The 27,751-nt window shown below is 49.7% G+C and overlaps 1 protein-coding gene across 1 annotated transcript in view; it reads right to left on the reverse strand.

Moving 5' to 3' along the window:
- Positions 1–27,751, reverse strand: part of LOC147663748 (calcium-activated chloride channel regulator 1-like) — a 642,892-nt gene that overhangs the window by 281,102 nt on the left and 334,039 nt on the right. The window contains exon 8 of the mRNA XM_086950229.1: positions 24,122–24,299. Within this exon, the coding sequence (XP_086806355.1) occupies positions 24,122–24,299 (178 nt within the window). The remainder of the gene's footprint in view (positions 1–24,121; positions 24,300–27,751) is intronic.

Below are 27,751 nucleotides of genomic sequence, written 5' to 3' on the forward strand. Positions count from 1 at the left end.
CCCTAGAGGTGTGTACCAGTGTAGGAACACCAGCGTTGCTGATTTACCTCACCCACAGGAAGCGGGTGCACAGGGTCGAAGTAGTGTCGGGTTTCGTCACGCTGGTCGATGGTGCTTGGAGCTGGAGATGCTGCAGGCGTCTCGATGTGAAGAGTTCCGGTGGATCCAAGGGTGGATCTGAAGTTGTGAAGACCTGAAAGCAGAGGGGACAATGTTCAAAGTCACTAGCCAGTGACTACTGTGGAACCAGGTTGGAACCAGGCGATGTCGGGTGCAAACAGGCGTTGAGGTGTAGCTTCTCTCTGCAGCCACGTGGACACCGGGGGTCGAGGACGTCCAGGAGTCGGTCACGAGCTGTCCCACGCAGGCTTCTCACTGTTGGCGGTGCCGGCAACTTGATTGAAGAAAACAGGCCTTGACTAATGCAAGCCACGTAGGAGTCAAAAAAGGTTTGTTACTCGGACCAGCAAGGTCAGAGCGGGTGCTCCTTTTTATAGGAGCGAGGGCAAGTCTGGAGCAACTAGACCCGCAGTGTAGTTCTTCGGTTTCGTCGCCAAGATGGCCGCTGACCACGTGGCTAGTGGCCGGGATGGTGCGTCGAGTGGCACAATGCAAAAGGGCCCCACGCAGATCGTGGAGATGCTGGGGGGCTGATCTTTGGTGCAAGGGCTGCTCGGTGGTAAGGGGTTCTCGGTCCTCAAAGCACAACGTCGAGGATGCCTCTGATGCTGCACAGTCAGCTCTTCGGGTGTCTTCCAAGATGTCTGGTCCCACGTCTCTCGTTGACTCCACGGGTCCCTTCTTTGCAGGGACTGTGGATCGGGCTGTGAGAAGTCTGGGAGTCTGGGTCTTGTCAGGCTCTGGGCTCGGGCCCCGGCGGGAGGCGGCGGAAAAGCAGATGTCGATTCGCTGGTTGGTACCTGTATTCACAGGGTGGCCACTCCTAGGCCACAAGGGAGATTCTCTTCAGTCTTCTGTGCAGCAGAATGTCGAAGTCCAGTCGTCTTCTTAGTTTCAAGTTGATTCAGGATGATCTGCTGTGCAATGGCACTGCTCCCACTCTTATTCCCAATCTGAGGGGTGGATCACCCACTAGGTCCCTCCTCTGGGTGGGACCAGGAAGGGGGGTGGTTACACCCCCTTTTCTTTGTCCAGCTCCTCGCCAGGCCTGGGTCTGGAAAGTCCCAGGACCGGTTTGGACTGGCTTATGCACGGGGACACCTTGTGTGCCCCGGGCATGTCTCAATCTATTCAGCCCTGTCCTACCCAATACACAAAACCCTGTCTGGGGTGGTGCTCGCACCTCCCAAGGCAGGAAACCCTTTGTCCAAGCCTCCCTCGCTGGAAGGACTCCCAGCAGCAGGAGGTCAGACTTGTGTCTGTGGTGGCAGCATCCATTTTGTGATGCTGAGACTCTGGTTAACTTTAACCAGGGTTAAGGCTACACACATGTCGTGTCCCTCTAGAAGGGTGGAATGCTATCCCCGTCGACAGAACTGTCGAGGGAATAGTATTCCAAATCGTATGACACCTTACTCGACATGTTTTGATAAAGCCAAACCAAAGTTAGCAAATAACCGCGAGGATTATAATGCACGTAAGAGTATATGGTATGGCAATATCCCAGAACAGCTAAGGGAGTGGTTCCCGACAGCTGCAGACAGGCTCAGCTCATGCTAGAGCACCATCTCACATATTTCCAAGCACTCTGCCTCCAGGATTGAAGAGGCCTTCCATAGGAGTGGCTGTTAGGAACATATGTGTCCAGTTTAGGGTTAGATATAGGGATACTATATCTAAGTAAGAGGTGATTACACCAACTTACCCCAGCTGAGTGATCAGCCAGTTGTGTCAAAATATGGAGGCCAGGCCAGGGGTGGCACAATACATGCTGCAGCCCCTGGTAGGCCTTGGAAACACCTATGCCCTGGGTACCTAGGGTACACTGTTACAGGGGCCAATAAGGTGAACCAGTTCCAATTCGTAATGCACCTAGGGTGCATTGGCTGTAATTTAGAGAGAGAACAACAGGCTGTGGGTCTGATTAGCAGGCCCACAGCCACATTAGAGTGGAGTGGTGTGGCTCACTGGTTAGAGGCGGCAGACCCGAGAGCTGAGAACGGCCCGGGACCAGGGTTCGATTCCCGACACGGCAGGGTCTTGGACCAGGATCAGCGGACTCGATAATTCTCGCATCGGTGCCTACTCCAACCAGAGATCACACTCGGCAACTCTGGGCATTAGCTTGCCTTATCTCCACAACGGCCCCTCACAAATGCCGGGGATGCCTGGTTTCACCTTGGAGACTCCCAGGAGGGACTATCTCACAGGGAAAGCCAGGACGGGTTCCCCAGCGGTCTATAGCGCTACGAGGCTTGCGGTGCGGGTAGAAGTGCGCTTTATAAGACACACACAATTTCAATTCAATTTCAATTAAGTCATAAACCAGTGAAGCAAAAAGCAAAAATTTGGGGTGACCATAGGATAGCAGACCCTACTCTCCTACACAAACCCCCCCCCCCAAACGCAGGGACATTAGACTAACCTTGACCAGTTGTGTCTTCATGTTCTAAGTGGAAGTACCTGGAGAGACCATCTGCGTTGCCATGGTCAGTCCCTGGGCGGTGCTCCACTGTAAAGTCCATCCCCTGTAGGGAAATGGACCACCTGAGTAGTTTGGGGTTTTCACCCTTCATCTGATTAAGCCATAAGAGGGGCTTATGGTCGGTCTGAATCTTAAGTGAGTGCCAAACAAGTATGGTCTCAACTTCTTCAGGGCCCACACCACAGCAAAGGTCTCCCTCTCAATAGCTGACCAACGTTTTTCTCTGGGGTCAGCCTTCTGCTAATAAAAGCAATGGGCTGGTCCTGGCCATCTACATTAAGCTGTGAAAGCACTGCTCCCACTCCCAACTCAGAAGCATCTGTTTGGACAATGAACTCTCTTGAGTAGTCAGGACTCTTCAGGATAGGTGCAGAGCACATGGCCTTCTTCAGGTCATCAAATGCCTTTTGACAGTTTTCTGTCCACTGAACCTTTCTGGGCATCTTCTTGAATGTCAGATCATTAAGATGAGTCACAATGGACTCATAGTTCTTAACAAACTTCCTGTAGTACCCAGTCAGGCCCAAGAAAGCTCTGACCTGAGTCTGGGTAGTTGGAGGGGACCAGTCCTTGATGGTCTGGATCTTACTCTCCAGTGGTTGAACTTGGCCTCCACCTACAAGGTGGCCCAGGTATACAACCTTACTCTGCCCTATCTGGCACTTTGTTGCCTTGATAGTGAGGCCTGCGTTCTGCAGAGCCTCAAGCACTTCCTTCAGGTGGACCAGGTGATCCTCCCAGGTGGAGCTGAAGACAGCAATATCATCCAGATATGCTGCGCAAAAGTCATCTAACCCAGTAAGGACTTGATTCACCAACCTTTGGAAGGTGGCAGGTGCATCTTTCAAACCAAAGGGCATTACCACAAACTGATAATGCCCACCTGGGGTAGAAAATGCAGTTTTGGCTTTAGACTCCTCAGCTAACCTGATTTGCCAGTAGCTAGCTGTCAAGTCAAATGTGCTCAAATATTTGGTAGAAGCCAACTTGTCAATGAGCTCATCTGCCCTTGGAATAGGGTGTGCATCTGTCCTGGTGACAGCATTGAGTCCTCTGTAATCTACACAGAACCTCATCTCTCTCTTGCCATCTTTGGTGTGAGGTTTGGGGACCAGAACCACTGGGCTAGCCCAGGGGCTCTCTGAAGGCTCAATGACACCTAATTACAGCATCTTTTGCACCTCAGTCTTTATACAGTCCCTGACATGATCAGGTTGCCTGTAAATCTTGCTCTTTACAGGAAGACTGTCACCAGTGTCCACCACATGGGTACACCAGTTAGTCTGACTGGGTGTCAATGAGAATATATGCCTGTATGCCTGCAGAACTTGTCTACAGTCATTTTGCTGATGTTCAGTGAGGCTGCCATCTAAGGCCACACCATCAACTGAGCCATCCTCAGGGTTCTGAGTGAGCAGGTCTGAGAGAGGGTCACTCTCTTCCTCCTGTCCCTCATCTGTAGCCATGAGCAAGCCCATGTCCTCCCTGTTGACATATGCCTTTAGTCTGTTGACATGGAGCACCCTGTGGGGCTCCTGGGAGTTCCTAGGTCCACCAAGTAGGTAACCTCTCCCTTCTTCTCCAGAATTGTATGGGGTCCAGACAATTTGTCTTGGAGTGCTGCTGGGGCAACTGGCTGCAACACCCATACCTTCTGTCCTGGCTGAAACTCAACCAAGACAGCCTTTTGGTCATGCCAAGCTTTCTGTAATTCTTGGCTAGCCTCAAGGTTTTTGGATACCTTTTCCATGTATTCAGCCATCCTGGAGCGGAGACCAAGTATATAGTCCACTATGTCCTGTTTACGCTTTTTGAGAGGTAACTCCCATCCTTCCTTCACTAGACATAGGGGTACTCTTACAGGGTGCCCAAACAACAATTTAAAGGGGCTGAAGCCAACCCCCTTTTGAGGGACCTCTCTCTAAGCAAACAAAAGGCAGGGTAGAAGGACGTCCCATCTGCGCCTGAGCTTTTTAGGTAATCCTTTGATCATACCCTTTAGGGTCTTGTTAAATCTTTCAACAAGGGGTTGGTGGCAGCATCCCGGCGCCATTTGAAGAGAGAAATTGCATAAGGGCAGACCTTAGAGAATCGCCTTTTAAAATCGTGTACTTGTGTGTACTTGTACTATTTTATGTTTGATTGATTTACTGTGGCCAAAGCGGTAACTTTTAATAATAGATTCTCTTGAATGCTGTTGGAGTGTTTTCGTGTTTAAATGCACGCAGCGCAGCTGATTACTAGCGCCACCTTCTTCCTACCTTCAGTCAGCGGCCCCTCTGCCCCGGTCCACCGCGGCTCCTCTGCCGATTGAGTGGAGGGCGGCTCACTTACCGCGGCTCCTCGTGCCGGTCTGGTGGTGAGAGCGGGCGCCATATTGGGAGGAGTCAGAGAGCACTGGGACCTGAGGCAGCGGTCCAGTTGCTCGAGGCTCCCTCCCATAAAACGATAGGGAGACGCTCTCTCCCTCGTGGATTCCGGGTTGGTGGCAGCATCCCAGCGCCATTTGAAGAGAGACATTGCATAAGGGCAGACCTTAGAGAATCGCCTTTTAAAATCGTGTACTTGTGTGTACGTGTACTATTTTATGTTTGATTGATTTACGGTGGCCAAAGCGGTAACTTTAAATAATAGATTCTCTTGAATGCTGTTGGAGTGTTTTCGTGTTTAAATGCATGCAGCGCAGCTGATTACTAGCGCCACCTTCTTCCTACCTTCAGTCAGCGGCCCCTCTGCCCCGGTCCACCGCGGCTCCTCTGCAGATTGAGTGGAGGGCGGCTCACTTACTACGACTCCTGGTGCCGGTCTGGTGGTGAGAGCGGGCGCCATATTGGGAGGAGTCAGAGAGCACAGGGACCTGAGGCAGCGGTCCAGTTGCTCGAGTCTCCCTCCCATAAAACGTGATGTGTTGGAGGGAGCGCAGCGGGGGCGACGGAGGCGCGCCGGAGTTGCGCTAGAGTTAAGCTCGTCTGCGCTCGTCCGCAAGCGTTCGGGGCTAGGGGCTAAGGATACTGTTAGCTCCTATATGTACACATCCGCTGATTTACATGCGTTACGACCTACCTCTATGATGTGTCCCCCCCGTACCTCTCAATACGATGAAACGAACATCTCGCCTTGGTATCAGTAATCCCGCCAACCTAATTGCTGATCCTGCTCCTAAGTATGCAGTGCTTACAACCACACCCAGCGCAACATGCAATTTTAGGTGCATTTATTTAAACACTTGCTCCATGACCAAACATCAGACGGACATCTTTCTGCTACTAACTGACACAAAACCAGATATGTTGTTATTGACCGAAACCTGGCTCACCCCGGATTCTTTACCGGACATTTTAGCTGCTTTACCAGCAGACTATTATATTCTATCTGCAATACGTCCGGGAGGGAAAACTGGGGGAGGAGTGGCCATCATTGTTAGTAAAAAACATCAGCTTAGACAGTTATCATCTTTATCTCTGCCCAATACACAAAATATAGTTGCTAAATTAGACACTCCTAATGGAACACTTTTACTGGTGCTACTGTATCGTCCACCTCAAACTATGGCCACATTTCCTTCAATTCTAGCAGAGCAATTGGCTCTGCTGGTTACAAACCACTCCAAACTACTTTTGGTTGGGGACTTGAATTTTTGGTTTGATAACACATTGTTAGATCCTCAAGCAGCAGAGATGAAGGACCTTTTTAATGATATTAATTTGACACAACACATTTATACCGAGACTCATCAGAAGGGTCATAGTCTCGATCAAATTTGGTCCTCGAATTTACCAGTATATTCTATTGCTATAAAACCTTGTAGCTGGTCTGACCACTTTAGCATAAGTTTCTCTTTTCATTTAGATAAAACTATTCAATTTAAGCTGCAAACCAGTAAGACCACTCGAAAATGGACTTCCATGGATATGTCAGCTTTTTTAAACCTTTTAAATACTTCCCTTCCCCTACAGAGTACTAATGTGGAGGTAGCTGAACTCAGGTTTAAAGAATGGCTAACTACAGCCATCAATATGTATGCCCCTTCTACCCGTCTTTGTAGCTCCAGAAGCTCGGACGCACACAAATGGTTCACACCTGAGCTAAAAAAATTAAAATTGGAAGTGAGGCAACAGGAAAGAATATGGCGATCTAAATATTGCCCACAAGCTAGGGCTACCTACTGCTTAGCTAGGAAAGCATACCAAAAATTTTTACATAATCACAAGACTGCTTATTTCTCAACAAAAATTTTAAATTCTACCAACAAGTCGAATTTTTTTTTCAGAATTGTGAACGAATTATGTAATGACGATAGAACCTCTCCTCCGGTAGTCCCCTCACAAATACTCTGTAATTCCTTGAATGACTTTTTCAGTGAAAAGATACTATAGATTAAACAGAATATATCCACACTTCCAGTCTGCGCCCCTGTGGATGATATTTTTTTTAATCCTTCAACATTACATTCTTTTCCTCCCATTGACTTAAAAGTTTTTTTAGACTTATTGACTAGAGTCAAATCAGGATCTCCCATGGATGTCTGTCCCCCTCAAATCATGAGGGAAATTGGCCGGGCCATCCCTAACAGCATGATACCATTGCTTAACAATTCCCTTACATCCGGGACAGTCCCCAGCAGTTTCAAGTAGGCCTTATTGATCCCCCTCACTAAGAAACCTGGCATTGACCCTCTTGACCTCACTAATTATCGGCATATATCCCTTCTGCCCTATTTATCCAAGATTTTGGAGGCTCATGTTACCACTAGCCTCTCAAACTTTGTTGAAGATTCTGGCTATTTACAACCTAACCAAGCAGGATTCCGGCCTGGTCATTCTACTGAGGCAGTAATATTGGCCGTTCAGAACACCTTGAGGTCTAACGCCGACAAAATTTAACACCAAGCTTTGGTGCTTCTTGATCTGTCCGCAGCATTCGACACGGTTGACTATTCCATTCTGGTCAACCGTGTCGAACAGGCAGGCCTCAGAGATTCTGCCTTGGCCTGGCTGAAATCGTTCATATCTGAACGCACCCAGTCTGTCCGGCTAGGGTCTTTTACAGCTCCTAAAATTAATTCTTTTTGTGGGGTCCCTCAAGGTTCCTCCTTGTCTCCTTTACTATTTAATTTATATATGCGGCCCCTTTTGTTTTCTTTAAGAGAGCACAAAGTCACTGTATATAACTATGCAGATGACTAGCAGTTAGTTTTTGTACTAAACCCACCTAATGCTGTGGAGGATTTTCAGGCAACTATGACCTTAATTCAGAGCTGGATGTCTTTAAGTCACCTCAAATTAAACTCGGGGAAAACTGAATTGATTTTGCCCGGGAAGAGTGAAATTAGTTGGAGCCCTCACTTCTGGCCTTCTGACATGGGTCTCCCCCCGAAAAAATCTCAAACAGTAAAAAGTTTGGGAGTGGCCATCAATGAGGACCTTGCCTTAAAATCCCAGATTGGAACTGTAGTTTCTTCTGGATTTTTTCAATTAAGAAAAATAAGAAAAATTGCACACCTCCTTACCCACTCTGCCCTGATTCAGGTAGTCACGGCTCTAGTCCTTTCCCACATTGATTTTTCAAACAGTCTCTACCTGGGCCTACCTGTAGGTCAACTTAGAAGACTGCAATACCTGCAGAATCAAGCTGCTAGATTGATCTGTAAAGTACCTAAGTGGAAATCGATTAAATCAGGACTAGAGAATTTGCACTGGCTACCTGTGGCTCAGAGAGCCGCATTCAAAGCCGGATGCATCATTTTTAAGGCTTTGCAAGGCAAGGGCCCCCTGTTTATCAGGCAATTGATTGGGAGATACATCCCCTCACGTAGCTTGAAATCAGCCCACAAAGATCTACTTGAGGTACCCCGGTTCAAGAAAAAGCGACAGGGAGGCAGCTGTTTTCACTTTTTAGCAGCCTCCTTGTGGAATTCTTTACCTTTGACCCTTAGACAGAGCAAGGAACTCCTTGCTTTTAGAAAGGCATTTAAGACCTACCTTTTTACACAGGCCTATTTGAAATAGTGACTCTTGCTGGTATCTCTTTTGTTATGTTTTTTTTATCTCTCTTCATCGCCAAGAAGCTCCTGGGCGTATGTGCGCTTTACAAATTTTAAATAACATAACATAACATAACATAACAAGCCCATTACACTGTGGATGGTAAGGAGTGGTGATCTTGTAGTCGACACCACATTCCTTCCACAGAGCTGTCAAATATCCTGACATGAAGTTGGCACCTCTGTCAGATATTACCTCCTTAGGAAACCCCACTCTGGAGAAAACTCCAAGTAAGGCCCTGGCCACAACAGGAGCTGTTGTGGTCCTAAGTGGAATTCCCTCTGGGTACCTGGTGGCATGGTCCACCACCACCAGTATGAATCTGTGCCCAGCTGCTGTAGGGGGATCCATTGGACCTACAATATCAATCCCCACTCTTTCAACGGGAACCCCCACCACAGGTAGTGGTATCAGGGGGGCCTTTGTGGTGCTACCTGCTTTACCACTGGCTTGGCAGGTTTCACAGGAGCGACAAAACTCCTTGATGTATTCAGACATGTGAGGCCAGTGAAAGTGAGGGACAAGCCTGTCCCAAGTCTTATTCTGACCTAGGTGTCCTGCTAAAGGAATATCATGGGCCAAGGTGAGAAGGAAACCCCTAAATTGCAGAGGTATAACCAACCTCCCGGTTGCACCAGGCTTGGGGTCTCTACCCTCTGTATAAAGGAGTCCTTCATCCCAATAAACTTTATGGGCACCTTGAGCATTCCCAGCAGCCTCAGCAGCAGCCTGCTGTCTGAGGGGTTCAAGAGAAGGACAGGTTAACTGAGCCTGCCCCAAGTCTGCCCTAGAAGGTCCCCCTGTCCCCAGAAACTCAACCTGGTCAGGTTCAAGTTCTTCAGAGACAGTTCCTTCAGGGGTCTCAAGACCAGCTTCCTGTGAAGCTTGATCCTCACTTGTAGGCAGTTGGGAAGGCACAGCCTTAACCCTCCTGTTCTTCTTCTTGGAAGGTGCTTGGTCCATTGTTCCAGGATCCAAGACCTGAGGTTCAGAGAGGCACTTTTTGGCCTGTGACCTGGTCACAGCAAGGATATGTGATGATATCCCTAACATCTCTGCATGAGTCCTGTACTCAATTTCAGACCATAGAGAGCTCTCCAGGTCATTGCCCAACAAACATTCAACTGGGAGATCAGCACTAACCACAACTCTTTTTAGGCCAGTTACCCCTCCCCAGGAAAAGTTAAGAACTGCCACACTATGTGTAGTAGTGACATTGCTGGCATTGGTCACCAGGTAATTATCACCTGGCATGTATTGTCCAGGGTCCACAAAGTTAGGTGTCACCATAGTGACACTGGCACATGTGTCCCTGTATGCTTGAGCCACTTTGTTATTAATCAAAGGTGTCTGTCTGTATTTGCCCAGATTACTGGGGCTTATGGTAGGGGCCAAATTGATGTCCCCCTCACAAATCAGAACAGCCTGTGTAAGGGTTCTGACTAGGTCAGAATCTCCTTCAGTTCCCAAGGTGATACCCACTACCCCCTTGGTTTGTGGACCAGTACTGCTAGCTGTACTAGTGGGTGCAGGTGCCTTAGGGGCTGCAGTTGGGGGCTCCACCCTTTTTACACTCACTTCTCCAGTGAGAGGTGTTTTTACAAGTACTACACCAGGGTTTTCTTTGACCTTCTTTCTTCTTCTTCTTAGAAGTCTGGGACCCACCCTCTGCATTAGTTTGGGGCCCTGTTGAAGACTTCTGGTCTTTAGTTTTCTGCTCCCCACCCTTCTGGTCTGTTTTCTTCTGCTCACCACCCTGGTTCTGGTTCTTCTGCTTAACTCTGGTTCTAACCCATTTATCTGCCCTCTTTCCCAATTCTTGGGGAGAGGTCAAATCTGAGTCAACCAAATGTTGATGCAACTGCTGGTTCTGACAACTATTTAAAATTTGTTCTCTCATCAGCAAATTATACAATCCTTCATAGTCTGTAACCTTGCTTCCCAGCAACCATCCCTCCAGAGCCTTAGTGGTACACTCAACAAATTCAGACCAGTCCTGAGTCTGTGTCTTCTGGGTGTCTCTGAACATTAACCTGTACTGTTCAGTGGTTAAGCCTAACCCATCAATCAGAGCACTCTTCAGGACCAGGAAGTTTCTAGAATCCCCATCACTAACTGTGAGGAGTCTGTCTCGGCCTCTACCTTCAAAGGAGAGCCACAAGATTGCTGCTCACTGCTCCTGAGGGATCTGCTGTACCTTGCAGGCTCTCTCAAGTGCAGTCATCCATTTGTGGATATCATCCCCAGCTTTGTAGGGGGGCACAATCTTACTCAGGTTTCTGTTATCAAAAGACCTGTCTTTATCCTTGTGGATATTGCTGCCACCAGTGGGTTCTATTACCCCACTCTCTCTAGGCTTTCTTGCTCTAGCAAGTTTCTTTCGGGCCAGGGCAACCTCTAACTCTTGTCTCTGGATCCTCAATTCAGCCTCTCTCATTTTGGCCTCATGTTCCCTTCTCTGAGGGCTAGTCATTTCCCTTCTGGAGTGACCATGAGAACCTCTAGAAGCCTGGGAGGTATTGGATTCACCTGAGTGATTCCTCCTCCTCCTATGCCCCTTGTTAAGTCCACTTGGGTGCCTGGGCAAGGTCATCCTTGCTTCAGTCCCAAATATACTTAAGTTAGCCTGGTTAAGCCTACTGACTAGCACCTGGCTATGTCTACCATCATCAGAATCACTGCTCCCCCCTTCTGTCTTTTCATCCTCTTCCTCCTCTGGATCTACCTGAGGAACTCCAGTGATGGGGACTTCCTCATCTACTAGGACTATAGGGACTGGGGCATCTGCATTGTCATCTTCAGTGGGAGAGCCTCCTTCAGCATTCCCTGTGGGGTCTGCTTTAGAGGTCTTTAGAGTCTCAGACTGGTCTAAGATCTCTCTAAGGTGGTCTGTAGTAGGGGAAGGCCCTGTCTTCAGACCCCCTAAGGCACAAAGCTGCCTTAATTCCTTAAAGGAAAAGATAGCAAATTTGGATGGTGCCCTTGGAGGGTCACTCTCAACAGAGACATTCCCAGTGGAAACCTCTGCTCCAGACATTGCTCTAGTGTGGGTGGATATGTTGCAATCTACCTACACTGGTGTTTACCTACTAAACCTATCTAGTAGTTGTAGTCAGGGTGTGCTACTCCCTATCCTCTACAACAACTAAGTTCAGTAGAACGTATGTATACTATTCTTGTTTTATATGTACCTAGCAGGTACCTGTATGATCTTTCAAATGATAATCTCAAAGATTGTAATGGTAAAACAACAGCAAGCTCAGATCCCAATCCGCTGCTCACCAATGTGAGAAGTTGACCTGGTATATGATGCTCACTAGTTCTAGTGATCACCCTGTACCATGCCAAGCAACCCTTATGATGATTGGTTGTAAGTCAACCTTATAGACCAGTTATCCTAGTGGTAACGTGGACAAAGCAGTCTTAGGCTAAACTCTGAAAGGCATGTGAAGTCAGCTGTATTACCGTACACAACCCCCTTGAATACCAAATGAAAGGGCACCACACAGATATATATTAAAAATATATATATATTTATTAACTACAAATATCCCCTGAACTCTTTAGGAGCACAGAAGCACAAGCGTTAAACAAAACACAGTTTAAAATACACAAAAGTTGCAAAATATGGATGAGCCCTAGGGACAACCTAAACCATTTTTTTTTTTTTTTTTTTTTTAACATCATTTTTATTGCATCACCAATATAAAAGTACAGACAATATATTCATCAACATCAGTATGTACATGGACCAATTCAAGGGAGGAGTTTGTGCCTTCCTTCCGGGGGGCTCTCCCCGCTTGTGATGCGGGCAGCTTCATCTTCCGTCTTGGTCTCGTACTTCTTACATTGTCTGACCGCTTCGTTGTGCATATAACCCTGGAATGCTTTTGTAGTTTACGCCCCTCCCCCTCCCCAAATTTTGGTGCCCCAACATCCCTCCAAATCAGCTTCCTACCCACCCTCCCCCGTGGTCGCGCTGCGCTTGAGTAGCCATGTGTCAGTGCCTGGTGATGCAGGAGGAAGCAAACTATCGCTAAGGTGTGTTCTCCTGTATAGTGTTGGGGCCTGCTCCTGCTAGGTCGTTCTCGCCTTCCTGTTCCTCATCGCCCACATCTCTGAGCGCCTGCACCATCATCTCCCATGCAGTCGCCCTTTCCAGTGCTTTCTCATCATTCGACCTCCAGGCCATCTGGTATCGCAGGGTGCTATCACACGCGGCCCATCTCAGACACTCCCCATACCATCTTTTATACGTGGGCCCCACTCTGGACTTCCAATTTCGTGTGATCTCCCGCTTGGCCAAGATAAGCCCTAAATCTATAAATTTACTTGACATCGTATTTCTAGGCGTATGTGGGAACCAGTGAAGGATGCCAACTGCCTTAGTATACTGAATGTCCCTATCCGTCGCCTCATTAAGGGCCCGCCCAACTTCCTGCCAATAGTCGCCCAGAGAGGGGCAATCCCACAGCATATGACATAGATCCGCCCCCGCTGTACTACATCTGGGGCAAGCAGCGTCGGTCGCCCCAAAGTATTGTTGGATTTTCCCGGGCGTGAGGTATGCCCTGTGGACAATATAAAAGTGGATCAATTGGAACCTGGCATTCCTCGAGCTCTTCCGCGCCCTCCTCAGCAGTTGGCCCCAGGTCGTGTCTGGTATCTCCACCTGGAGGTCCAACTCCCACTTGGCCTTCAGGGCTGCCAAAGGTTGCAAGGCCTCCCGCTGCATTCTCGAGTACAAGCACGTGACGGCCTTAAAGGTTCCCGCCGCCATCATGGCGTACTGGCATGCCATTGAGGTACCTGGTTCCTGCTGCCCTTCCCCCCAATGGGCTCGCATGGCGCCTGTGACTGCCGCGTGCAGCAGATAGTCACCCCTCGGTAAGTCAAATCTCTCTTGTAGGTCCCGAAACGGCAGCAACACCCCGTCCTCGTAGAGGTCACCCAGCACGTGTACTCCCGCCTCCTCCCACCCGAGCAAGGGCGACCAGTCACCTCCATGTGGGAGGGCGGTGATCATTCCCAACGGTATTTCGGGGGCGTACATAAGGCGGACACCCGCCCGCTTACGGGCCCGGTCCCAACACAGACGGAAAGTCTGCTCCTCGGCCGTCAGGTCTCCCACTCGGAGTTTCTGGTGCAGCGTGATATATGCCAGAACGTGTCGCGGGGTGCCTTCGACTCTCGCTTCCTCGGGACCTCTATATACTCTCGCCACCTCCTGAGTAAAAGTCTGCAGTTGGGCAGCGAGGTAATATCCTTCGAAGTCCGGCACTGCCATACCTCCCTCATCTTTGGGGCGTAACAGCGTGTCGAGCGCTATGCGTCTCCTGCCCGTGCCCCACAGGAACATTATGATCAGTGACCTCAGGCGTTTGAAAAGCGAACTTGGGATCCATACCGGCAGTGTCCTAAAATAGTACAAAAGCCTGGGCAGGGCTATCATTTTCAGCAGGGAAATTCTACCAGCCAGAGAGAGCGGTAGAGTCGCCCAGAAGTCCATAGATCCACGCAGGGCGTTAATACAGCGAGTTACGTTGCCATCTAGCAGGTCGGATGGGGTGTGGTAGACATAAACCCCTAGATAATGTAGGCAGCGCGGCTCCCACCGGAGTTCCTGAGCAGTGAGTGGGCACGGCTCTCCCGGCCTCAGGGGGAACAGACAGGATTTGGGCCAGTTGACCTTCAGGCCCGATAACCTACCGAACTGCTCCAGTAGCCTCCGTGCCCCCTGGAGTTCAGCGCCTGCATCAGCCAAAAACATTAACAAGTCATCCGCATAAAGGGAGATGAGGTGTGGTCTCCCCCTAAAAGGCAAACCTGCGTAGTGGAGGCCCAGTCTGGCTACCGCAGCGAAGGGTTCCATTGCTAACGCAAACAGTAACGGGGATAGGGAACAACCCTGTCTGGTGCCACGCCTGATCGGGTATTGTTTCGAGATCAGCGCACCTACCCGGACCCTAGCTACCGCCTCATTATATAGGACCTTGGTCCACTGTATATATCCGTCTCCCAGTCCAAAGCGACGCATCACCTCATACAGGTAACCCCATTCGAGGCTGTCAAACGCCTTTTCAATGTCGATGGACAGGACAAATGGGGAGATGGTGCCTGGCCAGTCCACACCCATCAGTCTCGTGAGTCTGCGGATATTATGAGTGGTGTTGCGTGTCGGTATGAAACCGCACTGGTCACTATGAACCAGGCTCGTCATATGCACTAGCAATCTGTTGGCTAGGATCTTACTGAGGATTTTGTAATCCGTCGTCAACATAGACAACGGGCGGTACGAGGACAGCGCCGTACCCTCCCTGCCCGGCTTCAAGAGTGGGATCATAAGGGCCTCGCACATGGAGCCCGGGAGTCGGCCCTTCTCCTGCGCCTCATTGTATACCTCGCGCAGCCGTGGAGCAAGATGCTCCAGGTATTTGCCATAGAATTCGATCGGTAGACCGTCAAGGCCCGGGGTCTTGTTTCTAGCCATCTGTTTTACTGCGCAACCTATTTCTCCGAGGGAGATGGGCCGCCCTAACTCCTCTGCCTCCGAGTCCTCCACTCGCGGCAACTCCAGCCCGTCCAAAAACTCCTCAAGCTCCTCCGTCCCTCCAGTATCACCACTCAGATAGAGCCCTTCATAATAGGCTCGGAACTTGTTCAGGATCCCGGGTTGGGAGTGGCAAGGCTCCTCCCCTGGCACCTGGATCCTCATGATCGGCCCTCCCCCCCGGATAGGGTTAGCTAGCCAAGCCAACATCGCCCCGCCTTATCACCTTCCGCATGCGCCCTCGTCACGTACGCCTTGTGGTCGAAACTACGCAGCCGCTCTAGCTCTACCGCCAGCCCCTCCCGCGCCCCGCTAAGCCCCTCCTGCAATTCTGGGTGATTCGGGCGCCTCTTCTCAAGATCCCTCAGCCGTGTCTCAGCCTTATCTAAGTCATCCAACAAAGTCTTCCGTGCCCCTGCCGTGTGCCCAATACAGTGTCCCCGCACCACCACCTTGAAAGCATCCCATTCAACCGCCCTCGTGGAAGCCGAGCCACTGTTCCCCTCAAAATAGCTCTCAATACAGTCACTCAGGGCCTCCCTGAACAACAAGTCGTCCAGGGTGTCAGGTTGCAGGCGCCATGTTGGTACGCTGTTAACAGTCACCATCCATTCCAGAGACATCAACAAGGGGTTGTGGTCCGATATCGTCCTTGCCAAGTATTCCGCCCCACCCACCGCAGGGAGCACACATTTCGAACAAAGAAACGCATCCAGCCTCACATGTAAATCATGCAGGTGCGAGTGAAAGGAGTAATCCCTAGTGGTGGGGTGCAACGCCCTCCATGCGTCCGTGAGGGCCCAGCTCTCCTGCCAGTCTAATCTACGCTTGGCGATCCTATGTGCTGGGGATGCGCGAAGTGGGGGATGGGACCTATCTAGCAGTACATCCTCAACCGAGTTGAAGTCCCCCCCCAAGAGCACCGGCCCTGCCAAGTAACCCGCCAATTTGCCCGAAACGTTAGATAAGAAGGCGGGCAGGTCTACATTAGGAGCATACACGTTGCATAGTGATATCATCCTGCCTCTCAGCCTTCCTTCCACAGCCACATATCTGCCCTCTGGGTCTATCGACGACTTCGAGACTTGGAAGGGGACCCCCGCCCGTATCCAAATCAATGTCCCCCTCGCAAATGCTGAAAATGTCGTGTAGAATAACTGCCCCCTCCAGCGCCTTTGTAGAGCCGCCCCTTCCTGCTTATTTAGGTGCGTCTCCTGCAGGAACGCTATGTGTACCCCCCTACGCTTGAGGTATGCCTGAACCTTATGTCTGCGCGTCATGGACTGCATGCCCCGCACATTCCAGGTAACACATTTCAATGCTCCAGTACTAGCCATTCCCCCCTACACAACCGGACCATACAACAAAGAACAGTGTTCGCCTAAGTCCCGCGACCACGGGCCCTCCCCCCCACCCTCTCCAAACAGGAAGCCAAACCCCTCCAACAGCTACAACCCCTCGAGCAACCCCAACGGCCCGTAACTCCCACCCCCCCAGGACAGGCCCCCCCGCAACTGGAAGTACCCCCATCCAAACCAACACTCCCGACCACCCCTCAAGGAAAGGTGGTAATACTCGCAGTCCCCACTGCGATGACCTTAGGGGCCAGTAAGGCGCGGCTCAATGCTATAAGACCTCCAACAAATCAGCCCCGCGTGCTCCACCCCACAATCCCCACATTACAGTTCCCCAAAACCTCAATCAATGTCTCTCCACTGCTGTGGGTCCATCGCCCCGGCGTCCGACCAGCGAGTCCATTCCGCCAAACCAGTTCAGCACGCCTCCAGTATCTCTCCCGAGGTCTGCGGCGTCACAATAGGGCCCCGGGCTCCTCCAAACTCCGATTGTCCTGTCTCTGAGCCCGTTCCCGGGGCCTCCGAATCCGTGCCCTTCCCAGATTGAGTCCTGGCGGCTCTAGATAAGTCCACCACCGCCTGTAGGGCCGCCTGCCTCTCCGCCTCCGTCTGTGACATCGAGGGTTTCCCGGTCCTCTTGCGATTCTTCCTGATCCGTTGGGACTGCCTGATCGGCCTATCCGCCTTGGCCTCTTCCTCCCTGACCTTGGCACCGTCCGTTCCTGCCTTATAAGTGTCCCACCAGTCCCATGCATCCGCGGAAGACGTGAAGAATAAAGACTTTTCGTCTACCACCACTCGTAGTTTAGCAGGAAACAACAGGGAGTACTTGATGCCTTCCTGGCGGAGCTCTCGCTTGAGGGACAAGAAGTTAGCCCGAAGTCGCTGAGTCTCAAACGTGTAGTCCGGGAACATGGTGACTCTGTTGTTTTCCACCTGAAAGGGCCCTGCCTCTCTCGCCCTTTGCAAAAGCCAGTCTCTGTCCCGGTAATGGAGCAACTTGAACACCACCGGGCGAGGAGGAAGGCCCAAGGCTGGCGGACGCGCCGGAACTCTATGCGCCCGCTCCAGGGAGAAGAAGGGGGACAGTCCTTCAGGTGCCACCTCCGTCCGCAGCCAGTTATCCAAGTAGCCCACCATGTCGTCGCCTTCAATTTTCTCCGGCAGGCCTACTAGCCGTACGTTGTTGCGCCTGTTCCTATTTTCTGCATCCTCGGCCCTCCTTTCCAGTACCTTCAGACGGTCCATCACATCGGCCATCTGGGCCTTCACCGTTGCCTGGGCCGGGGCTAAATCCTTAACCGTGGTCTCCACGGATTTCACCCTGTCCTTCAGTTTGTCGTGGTCGGCCTTCAGGAGGCCCAAGCCCGTCGCCACCTGAGCTATATCTTGCTGCAGGGCATCCTTTGTGGTGGCGATGGCTTCCAGGATGCGATCCTGCATCCGTTGTAACGCCGCCTGGTCTCTCTCCGCTCCTTCCGCCGCCTCAGTGTCGGTCGCGCCATCTCCCTTCCCCTTCGGTTTCCCCATCTGGGCCGGGATGGACGGCGGTCCTCAGAATATGTTCCTGGTCGCCCTCCAAGCGGCGCCGGGCACCCTCCTCCGGCCGGGACCTCAGGGCCAGAAGTGTCACCAAGAGGCAAGAAGTGCCGAGCGGTCGTGGCTCGGCCAGCGCCAGTTGCGTCTGAGATCCGGGGTTCTCGTCTCCAAGTCACCGTCGCTCCGTTGTCGCCCCAGTCAGGAGACGGTCCTCAACCACCGCCCAAGGGTGCGCCCAAAGTTCTGCCAGTGCCGGGGGAGAGGCGCGACGCGGCCGCCAGCACCTCTAGCGTGTCCGGGAGCGATCTTCAGTGGGTCTCCGGGCAGATGTCTCCGTCACCAGCGATCTCATGCCATCGCCGCCATTTTGGGGTCCGCGACTTCTCGGCCGAGTTCAGCTTTCGAAGTTACGATACTGCTGCGGGAATGCTCGGTGTCGTCTTCCGCGGGTCCCGGACCCTCCGCAGGACCGTCCAGTATCGGATTATGTCCTTTATCTCGGGGTTCGAATGGATTTTCAGGATATTTTCCGGGATCGGGCACGGAGCTCCGAGCTCACGCTGCCTACCTCCTCGGCATCCAAGCCACGCCCCCAGGGACAACCTAAACCATATACTAAGAAAGTGGTATAAGAGATACCAATCTAAAAGGAAACAGGCCTAGGGCCTTGGGAATCGCTGGAGCTGATCGGGAATAGCAGTGACTTAGTCGGGAAAGGCCCGCGGGACTCGGGTGCAGTGTTTAAAGTGCACACACTCACCAATGCAAAGTCTATGGTGCGTAAAAGTTAGAAAGTTAGTTAGTTCGGAACCTTCCGAGTGACCTAGAAAGCTGAAACTTGAGACACAGGCCCTAGAGGTGTGTACCAGTGTAGGAACAATGGTGTTGCTGATTTACCTCACCCACAGGAAGCGGGTGCACAGGGTCGAAGTAGTGTCGGGTTTCGTCACGCTGGTCGATGGTGCTTGGAGATGGAGATGATGCAGGCGGCTCGATGTGAAGAGTTCCGGTGGATCCAAGGGTGGATCTGAAGTTGTGAAGATCTGAAAGCAGAGGGGACAATGTTCAAAGTCACTAGCCAGTGACTACCGTGGAACCAGGTTGGAACCAGGCGATGTCGGGTGAAACAGGGGTTGAGGTGTAGCTTCTCTCTGCAGCCACGTGGACACCGGGGGTTGAGGACGTCCAGGAGTGTTACGAGCTGTCCCACGCAGGCTTCTCGCTGTTGGCGGTGTCGGCAACTTGATTGAAGCAAGCAGGCCTTGGCTAATGCAAGCCACGTAGGAGTCAAAAAAGGCTTGTTACTCGGACCAGCAAGGTCAGAGCGGGTGCTCCTTTTTACAGGAGCGAGGGCAAGTCTGGAGCAACCAGACCCACAGTGTAGTTCTTCAGTTTCGTCGCCAAGATAGCCGCTGACCACGTGGCTAGTGGCCGGGATGGTGCATCGAGTGGCACAATGCAAAAGGGCCCCACGCAGATCGTGGAGATGCTGGAGGGCTGATCTTCGGTGCAAGGGCTGCTCGGTGGTGGGGATTCTCAGTCCCCAAAGCACAAAGTCGAGGATGCCTCTGATGCTGCGCAGTCAGCTCTTTGGGTGTCTTCCAAGATGTCCGGTCCCACGTCTCTCGGTGCCGCCACGGGTCCCTTCTTTGCAGGGACTGTGGATCGGGCTGTGAGAAGTCTGGGAGTCTGGGTCTTGTCAGGCTCTGGGCTCGGGCTCCGGCGGGAGGCGGCGGCAAAGCAGACGTCGATTCGCTGGTTGGTACCTGTATTCACAGGGGGGCCACTCCTAGGCCACAAGGGAGATTCTCTTCAGTCTTCTATGCAGCAGAATGTCGACGTCCAGTCGTCTTCTTAGTTTCAAGTTGATTCAGGATGATCTGCTGTGCAATGGCACTGCTCCCACTCTTATTCCCAATCTGAGGGGTGGATCACCTACTAGGTCCCTCCTCTGGGTGGGACCAGGAAGGGGGGCGGTTACACCCCCTTTCCTTTGTCCAGCTCCTCACCAGGCCTGGGTCTGGAAAGTCCCAGGACCGGTTTGGACTGGCTTATGCACGGGGACACCTTGTGTACCCGGGCATGTCTCAATCTATTGAGCCCTGTCCTACCCAGTACACAAAACCCTGTCTGGGGTGGTGCTCGCACCTCCCAAGGCAGGAAACCCTTTCTCCAAGCCTCCCTCGCTGGAAGGACTCCCAGCAGCAGGAGGTCAGACTTGTGTCTGTGGTGGCAGCATCCATTTTGTGATGCTGAGGCTCTGGTTAACTTTAACCGGGGTTAAGGCTACACACATGTCGTGTCCCTCTAGAAGGGTGGAATGCTATCCCCGTCGACAGAACTGTTGAGGGGATAGTATTCCAAATCGTATGACACCTTACTCGACATGTTTTGATAAAGCCAAACCAAAGTTAGCAAATAACCGCGAGGATTATAATGTACGTAAGAGTATATGGTATGGCAATATCCCGGAACAGCTAAGGGAGTGGTTCCCGACAGCTGCAGACAGGCTCAGCTCATGCTAGAGCACCATCTCACATATTTCCAAGCACTCTGCCTCCAGGATTGAAGAGGCCTTCCATAGGAGTGGCTGTTAGGAACATATGTGTCCAGTTTAGGGTTAGATATAGGGATACTATATCTAAGTAAGAGGTGATTACACCAACTTACCCCAGCTGAGTGATCAGCCTGTTGTGTCAAAATATGGAGGCCAGGCCAGGTGTGGCACAATACATGCTGCAGCCCCTGGTAGGCCTTGGAAACACCTACGCCCTGGGTACCTAGGGTACACTGTTACAGGGGCCAATAAGGTGAACCAGTTTAAATTCGTAATGCACCTAGGGTGCATTGGCTGTAATTTAGAGAGAGAACAGCAGGCTGTGGGGCTGATTAGCAGGCCCACAGCCACATTAAGTCATAAACCAGTGAAGCAAAAAGCAAAAATTTGGGGTGACCATAGGATAGCAGACCCTACTCTCCTACACCATTATCGCCCAGCACGATACAGGCACGATAGACTACACCCTGCCTGTGGACTGGTCTGTCCACCACTTAATCCTATTCTACCTTACTCAGCCGATCACACTTAAACCCCCCACCCAAGACCCCCTGAAATGGACTAGAAACCTTACTCAGATTAACATGACTTACCTAGAGGAAAGGGTTAACTCTCTCCTCACTGCCTCCACGGATGATCTATCCACAACAGAACTGACCACCCACTACAACACAAACATGACCTGCATTCTAGACCAAGTAGCCCCCTTGAAACTTTAAAAAAAAACATGAACATCCCACCCATATCTTGGTTCAACACAGACATTAACAATGAAAGGAGACAACTAAGAGCTACAGAAAGAAAATGGAGTAGCAACCCCTCCACATGCCTACATGAACAACTTAAAGAAGCCCGAAGGAAATACAAAAAACACATCAGCAGAGAAAATTCCACCTTCTTCTGTGCCACCCTGGACAACGCAAAAAACAGGCCCAACAAACTGTTCAAAATCATCAGGCAACAAACCTTCAAGCCCCTGGAATCCTCCCTACAGGCCTCCAAGGACTTGTGCGAAAACTTTGGCAACTTTTTCGAAGAAAAAATCCCCAAGATTGATCTCTCACTGAACATCAACGTCAACCCAGTCTGCAAAAGCCTGCCCCTAATGACAGTAGACAGCACGCTCAAGCACCCCACGAAAACCTGTACGTCTTTCAACCCATCCCAGAAACCGAGACCCTCAAACTGTTCTCCTCCTCCAAACCAGCCTCTCACGTCCGTGACATGATACCCACCCAATTGACTAAAAAACTGAGACTATCCATAGCCCCTTTATGGTGCAAGATCATAAACAGCTCCCTGAAAACTGGCATCATACCTGAATGCCTCAAAGTTGGCCAAATCATGCCACTACTAAAAAAACAGGCCTTGACTCCAAGGAACTGGATAACTTCAGACCCGTCTCCAATCTCACCCTCCTATCTAAAATCCTTGAAAAATGCACATGGGTAGCATCAACCTTCTTGATCCTCACCAGTCGGGTTTCAGAAAAGGCTATAGCACTGAGATGCTTTCTTTAATATCACAGACGACATACACAAATCCCTCGATATCGACCAATGTTGCCTCCTCATTCTCCTGGACCTATCGGCAGCATATGACACGGGTGATCATTAACCTCTCATCAAGACTTTACAAGAAAGGGTAGGTGCTGATGAGGTGGTCCTATCCTACGCTGGTTCACCTCCTTCTTATACAGGCTCTCACAAAGGATAAAAATACAAAACTTTACCTCCGACCTACACCCCGTCGGCAGGGGCGTCCCCCAGTGTTAAGTGCTCTCACCTCAACTGTTCAACATATACATGGAACCCCTCACCACCTTACTCAAAAATGCCAACATCCCTTTCCACCTATATGCAGATGATCCCCAGATCTATCTAGAAACCTCCTCCCTAGATGACATTCACAGACTAAATCACAGTCTAAAAGAAATCCAACATTGGCTGTCGCTTAACCACTTAAAATTCAACCAAGACAAAACTGAGATCCTCCTCATCTCCAACAAAAAAAGACCTCAAATTTCAGAATAGCTGAAAGCTTTGGATGCTCTTAATTGCAATCACACTCTGACCAACCACTCAAAACTCGACATGGCCAAACATATCAAGATTCCGCAAAGAGTGCCTTCATCAACCTGAAGCTACTCAACAGAATAAAACCATTCATCCCAACCAAAGACCTCAAACAAGCCACCCAATCACTGGTGCTATCCAGACTAGACTATGGGAATGCCACCCTCAATGGTACAACAAAATGTCACCCAGCTCCCCTCAAAACTACTCTCAACGCAGCAGCCAGAATAGTCACTGGAATTAAGAAATACTATCACATTTCACCAGCACTCAGAGAATTACAATGGCTCCCAATCGAATTGCGTGCCAGTTTCAGAACTGCCTTCCTCACGCACAAAGACCTGCACACAGGAAAACCTGAGTATCTGGCAGCTAAACTCAAGAGGGCTGGCCAGACTAGGAACCTCAAGAGCTCCAGCATCCTACTACTTATACCTATGAAAAAACACAAAGAAAAAACTGATGCACAGTCCTTCACTGGAAACGCACCCAAAATCTGGAACTCTATCCCAGTCAGTATCAGGACTATCTCGTCCTTCACAAAATTCTAAAAACACCTAGAAGTCCTCTTCCTCAACCTATTTCCCACCGCATCCACCACACGTCTCTCCTCTTCTTTTCTGCATCTCGGCTTACGCCTACAGCCTGCACTAGAAGCACCCAGGCTTCTCGCTTGGCCAGCCAATCACGACGCTGCAGGAGCAGTGTCGTGAGTGATCTGAGGGGCCTGTTTGTACATTCAGGCAGTGCCTGGGAGGCTGGGCATTTTCTCCATGGGGCTGAGCAACACAGCGCAATGGAGAACATACCAACTACTCATGACTGTTTGGCTGGCTCTAGAGGGCTGGTCAAAGCATCATGAACATGTAGGGAGGGAGTGCAAACCAATTGTGCTCCCTCTGCATCAGCCAGCCCCGCCCCACCCGAAGTCACAAAGGAAAATGAAATGATAATAACTTCTGCTTATTTTCATTTTATTTTTATTTTCCCCTGCTCAACGAGCATTGGGGCGATGCTCCTCCACCTTAGCGGAGGAGCCGCTACTGAATGGTAGCACCTAGCCATGCAGATCCGAGGGACATCAACCTCACAGAGCAAAGCAAAAAACAGCATTATTTTTTGGCATGTGTTTTAAGGTTATAGAAGGCACATCAACAAAGCTCCGAACAATACAAGTTTTGCTTCTCTTTGCCAGTGATCTAAAAAATTTCGATGCAGACTTTTGAATGACTAATTTTCACTAAGCTCCAAGTTTTATCAACCTTCCAGCTGCCATGCTGAAGACCCGAATATATAGGGAGGAGCATTGTTTGTTTAAATACCTAAAATAAAATAGCAGGAAAAGATGTTTTTAAAGGTTGTAGTTTGGCAAGCAATATTGTAGAACACAGTTCACCTGTCATGTGTGCAATTTGTTCAAGCTCTTTTGCTGCAGTTGGTCCCAAAGCAATAATGTGCACAATTGCGTCGCTGGTCTTGATATCCGCAAAGCAGAGCACTGTGTTATAATCATCTTCATCAGCATTTAATAGTACGATTTCAGTGCCATATGTACCTCCACTTTGTTTGGTTACCTGGAAATGGAATGAAAAGTAGTCACAAACTAACACTTTTCAAGAGGATGTGGCCTAACAACCTATGCTGCCGACTTTTTAACTGGAAAGTCGGTTCAAGTCTAGGCATGAGCTCACAACATCCTGTGATTCTGGGCACTTTTGTGCTGCCGGAATATCATTCTTTTGACGGTCCGGTGGCGCAATGTGCTGTGGCATATTTACAAGGCCAATTAAAGCCACTTTACAAGGCTTTTAATGGCCTTGTAAATATGTGCCCATTTCACGCAGAACACTGCATGAAAGGGACATTCCATGGGTGTTGCAGTGGGTGTTCCCACGCAACACTCAATAGAATCTGAAGCATTCCCAGATTTACGAGAAATCGTAAACATGGGACTGCATCAGAATCTAATGCCACCCAAGGGGTGGCATTAGGGAGGTGCAACTAGGAGAAATGTTTTCATTTCTCCCTGTTTTTTCCTTTTTAAGCACACATAGAAAGAGGAAATGGTCAAAATTTAATGATTTTGTGAAGCAAGGTGTCACTTCCTGCACAAAATCATTAAGCCCACAATGCAGGCACCCTTGCACCATGACGCAAGGGTGCCTGCATTGGCACTTGGCAGCCCATTGTGCACTGGTGCAGGGGAAAAGGACAAGAATGTGCAGTATCACATAAATACTAAGTGTGGGCGGCCAGCTACGCTCCGTCTGCGGAGTGTGCGTAGTGCCGCCTACTCCGCATTTTGCGGAGCTGGCGGAGCCAGGCGGCACTCCGCAGACGGAGCGTAGCTGGCCGCCACCCGCCTCCCTCCCGCCCTCCCTAAATAATTTGAAATAAAGAAATGAAATAATTTAAAAGCACTTACCTTGCCGCCGCTGCCCGCCGCGTCCCCGGGGCTCACTTACTTCCGTCTTCCGTCTTCCGTACTAATGCGCATGCGCGGGCGGCCACGCATGCGCATTTTCACGAGAAAATGCGCATGCGCGGCCGCCCGCGCATGCGCATTAGTACGGAAGACGGAAGATCGCGAGCCCCGGGGACGCGGCGGGCAGCGGCGGCAAGGTAAGTGCTTTTAAATTATTTTATTCTTTTATTTCAAAGTATTTAGGGAGGGCGGGAGGGAGGCGGGTGGCGGGGCTGGCGGCCAGTGGTGTTTGCGGAGTGGGGCTACGCGGAGTGCGGAGGTGGGCGTAGTTTCTCGCCCACTTCGCGTAGCTCCGCGAAGCCCCACTCCGCGAACTCCGCCCAGGGTTAATAAATACAGTGCATTCCTGTCCTTTTGTTTTGAAGCAGAGCAGTGCAGCAAGATTCCTTGCGACGCTGCCCTGCGTCAGAACCTCATAAATGAGGCCCTTAATCTCCCTGTGCCTACAAAAAAATGAATGTTTTCTTTTATAATGTAACTGGTGCCCAATTCTTTTTGGTCTTGATTGCACTTTATAAAACTGCAAAAAGAAAATTTAGGGTGTGTGTATGTGTTCTATACATGACATAGTTAGTAGCTATTGCAACTGTAGTTATGGCCGAGTTACGTTGTAAATAGGCATGAAAGTAGATGTTCTCTCAGAATAGGCAACAGAAGTTTTCATTGTGTTTGCCTCATGAAAATGTGTTATGTGAGTTTCAAAGGGTTAATATTGTGTATCTGGTTGTTTAAAAAAAAGGCCTCGACTTTGATGTGAGCTAAATGGAACTGGCCAATATCTGTGGACAAATATGGCAGTAAAGGTTTAACTCTCCCTCACTGAATGGCACAGAAGTAACTTTTACAGTTCTTTCAATGTTTTGATCAATATTTTGAGTCTTTATTGTTTTACTACATTAAGGAACAATGCTCATTGCTCTATATCAGTGACATATTAGTTTTAGTCAACAATTTGTAAAACCAATTCAGAATCCAAGATTACAATTTCATGAAGATTTGCACTTTTCACTCTTCCATTCCACAATGTTATTTTAATCCGAATACATTTCGCGCATCGATTACTGTTCACAACTTGAAAGATATATGGAGGAACCTTTACCCTATGCTAGCAAGCTATACATATTACTCTGCGACGCACAAATTGTGTTTGCGTATCGATATGGCCTGGGCCTCTGATAATATATTAGGAGATTGTAAAATGGAAATATGCCCAAGAGTAACCTCGGATCATAATCCGATTCTCTTACGGTTTAATACTATCTCCAAAAAGCAAGAGGTTAGATTATTCTCATTTCCGAGATACCTGCTGTCAGACTCCGTATTTATCTCTGAGCTGAAAAAGAATATCAAAGACTTCTTGGAGTTTAATATAAACTCAGCCCCACTCATTTTTGTATGGGATTCATGCAAAGCGAATATTAGAGAGTTTGCTCAGCAGTTCATAATTAGGCAGAATTTGAAACAAAAAAAAAGAGACCCAGGACATAACACTAAATATTAGGTTATTGGAGCAACATCTGGCAGAAACTTTTAGACAAGAAGAAAGGGGATGTCCCATTTCAAATAGAGATCAACTAGAACTTAAATTAATTACTTTACGATCTAAGATCAAAAAAGTTCTAAGAGAAAGGATTAGCTCCAAACTTCAAAAATACAAGCTAACACAATATGAGAGTGGGGACAGAATTGGCAAGGTTCACGCTTACAAAATTGCGGAAGATAGGGCTAACTCATTTATTAAAAACATAAAAGGGGCAGATGGAACTAATTATACTCAGCCGGAACAAATTTTACAACAGTTTGTCGCTTACTACAGTAAATTGTACACTCCGGAATATTCTCCTGCGATAGACATTATACAAAGATATATTAAAAAGAATTGGGTCTTAGAAAAAGAATCACAAGAGATGGAAAAATTAGAAAAAGATTTCACTCTCGAGGAATTAAAATCAGCTATCTCTTCTCTCCCCTCAGGGAAAGCTGCTGGAGAAGATACGCTTCCTATTGAAATCTATAAAATTTGTAGAGATGAACTGCTACCTCTGCTATGCTCTGTTATTAGTCAGATAGATGGAGCTGGTAGGGCTCCTAATTCTTGGAAAACTGCTAAGATAATTTTTTTCCTAAAAAAGAATAAAACACCGGAAGAATGTGGATCCTACAGGCCCATCTCTCTGAATAATACAGATGCTACAGCATACGCTAAATTACTAGCTATGAGGTTAGCTCCCCTTATGCCTAAACTGGTTAGCCAACATCAACATGGCTTTGTGACAGGTAGAGATACAACTCGCCGAGTGGATGAAGAACAGCCGGCTAAAACTGAACTCGGGCAAAACGGAAGTCCTCATCCTAGGATCATCCCCTTCCGCCTGGGACGACTCATGGTGGCCACCGGCCCTGGGAACCCCACCTATACTCACGGACCATGCACGTAACCTGGGCTTCATGCTGGACTCCTCCCTCTCGATGACCAGACAAGTCAACGCCGTCTCATCCTCATGCTTCAACATCCTACGCATGCTCAAAAAAATCTTCAGA

Source organism: Lissotriton vulgaris, unplaced genomic scaffold, assembly GCF_964263255.1.
Source record: "Lissotriton vulgaris unplaced genomic scaffold, aLisVul1.2 SCAFFOLD_1064, whole genome shotgun sequence".
Classification (NCBI taxonomy): domain Eukaryota; kingdom Metazoa; phylum Chordata; class Amphibia; order Caudata; family Salamandridae; genus Lissotriton; species Lissotriton vulgaris.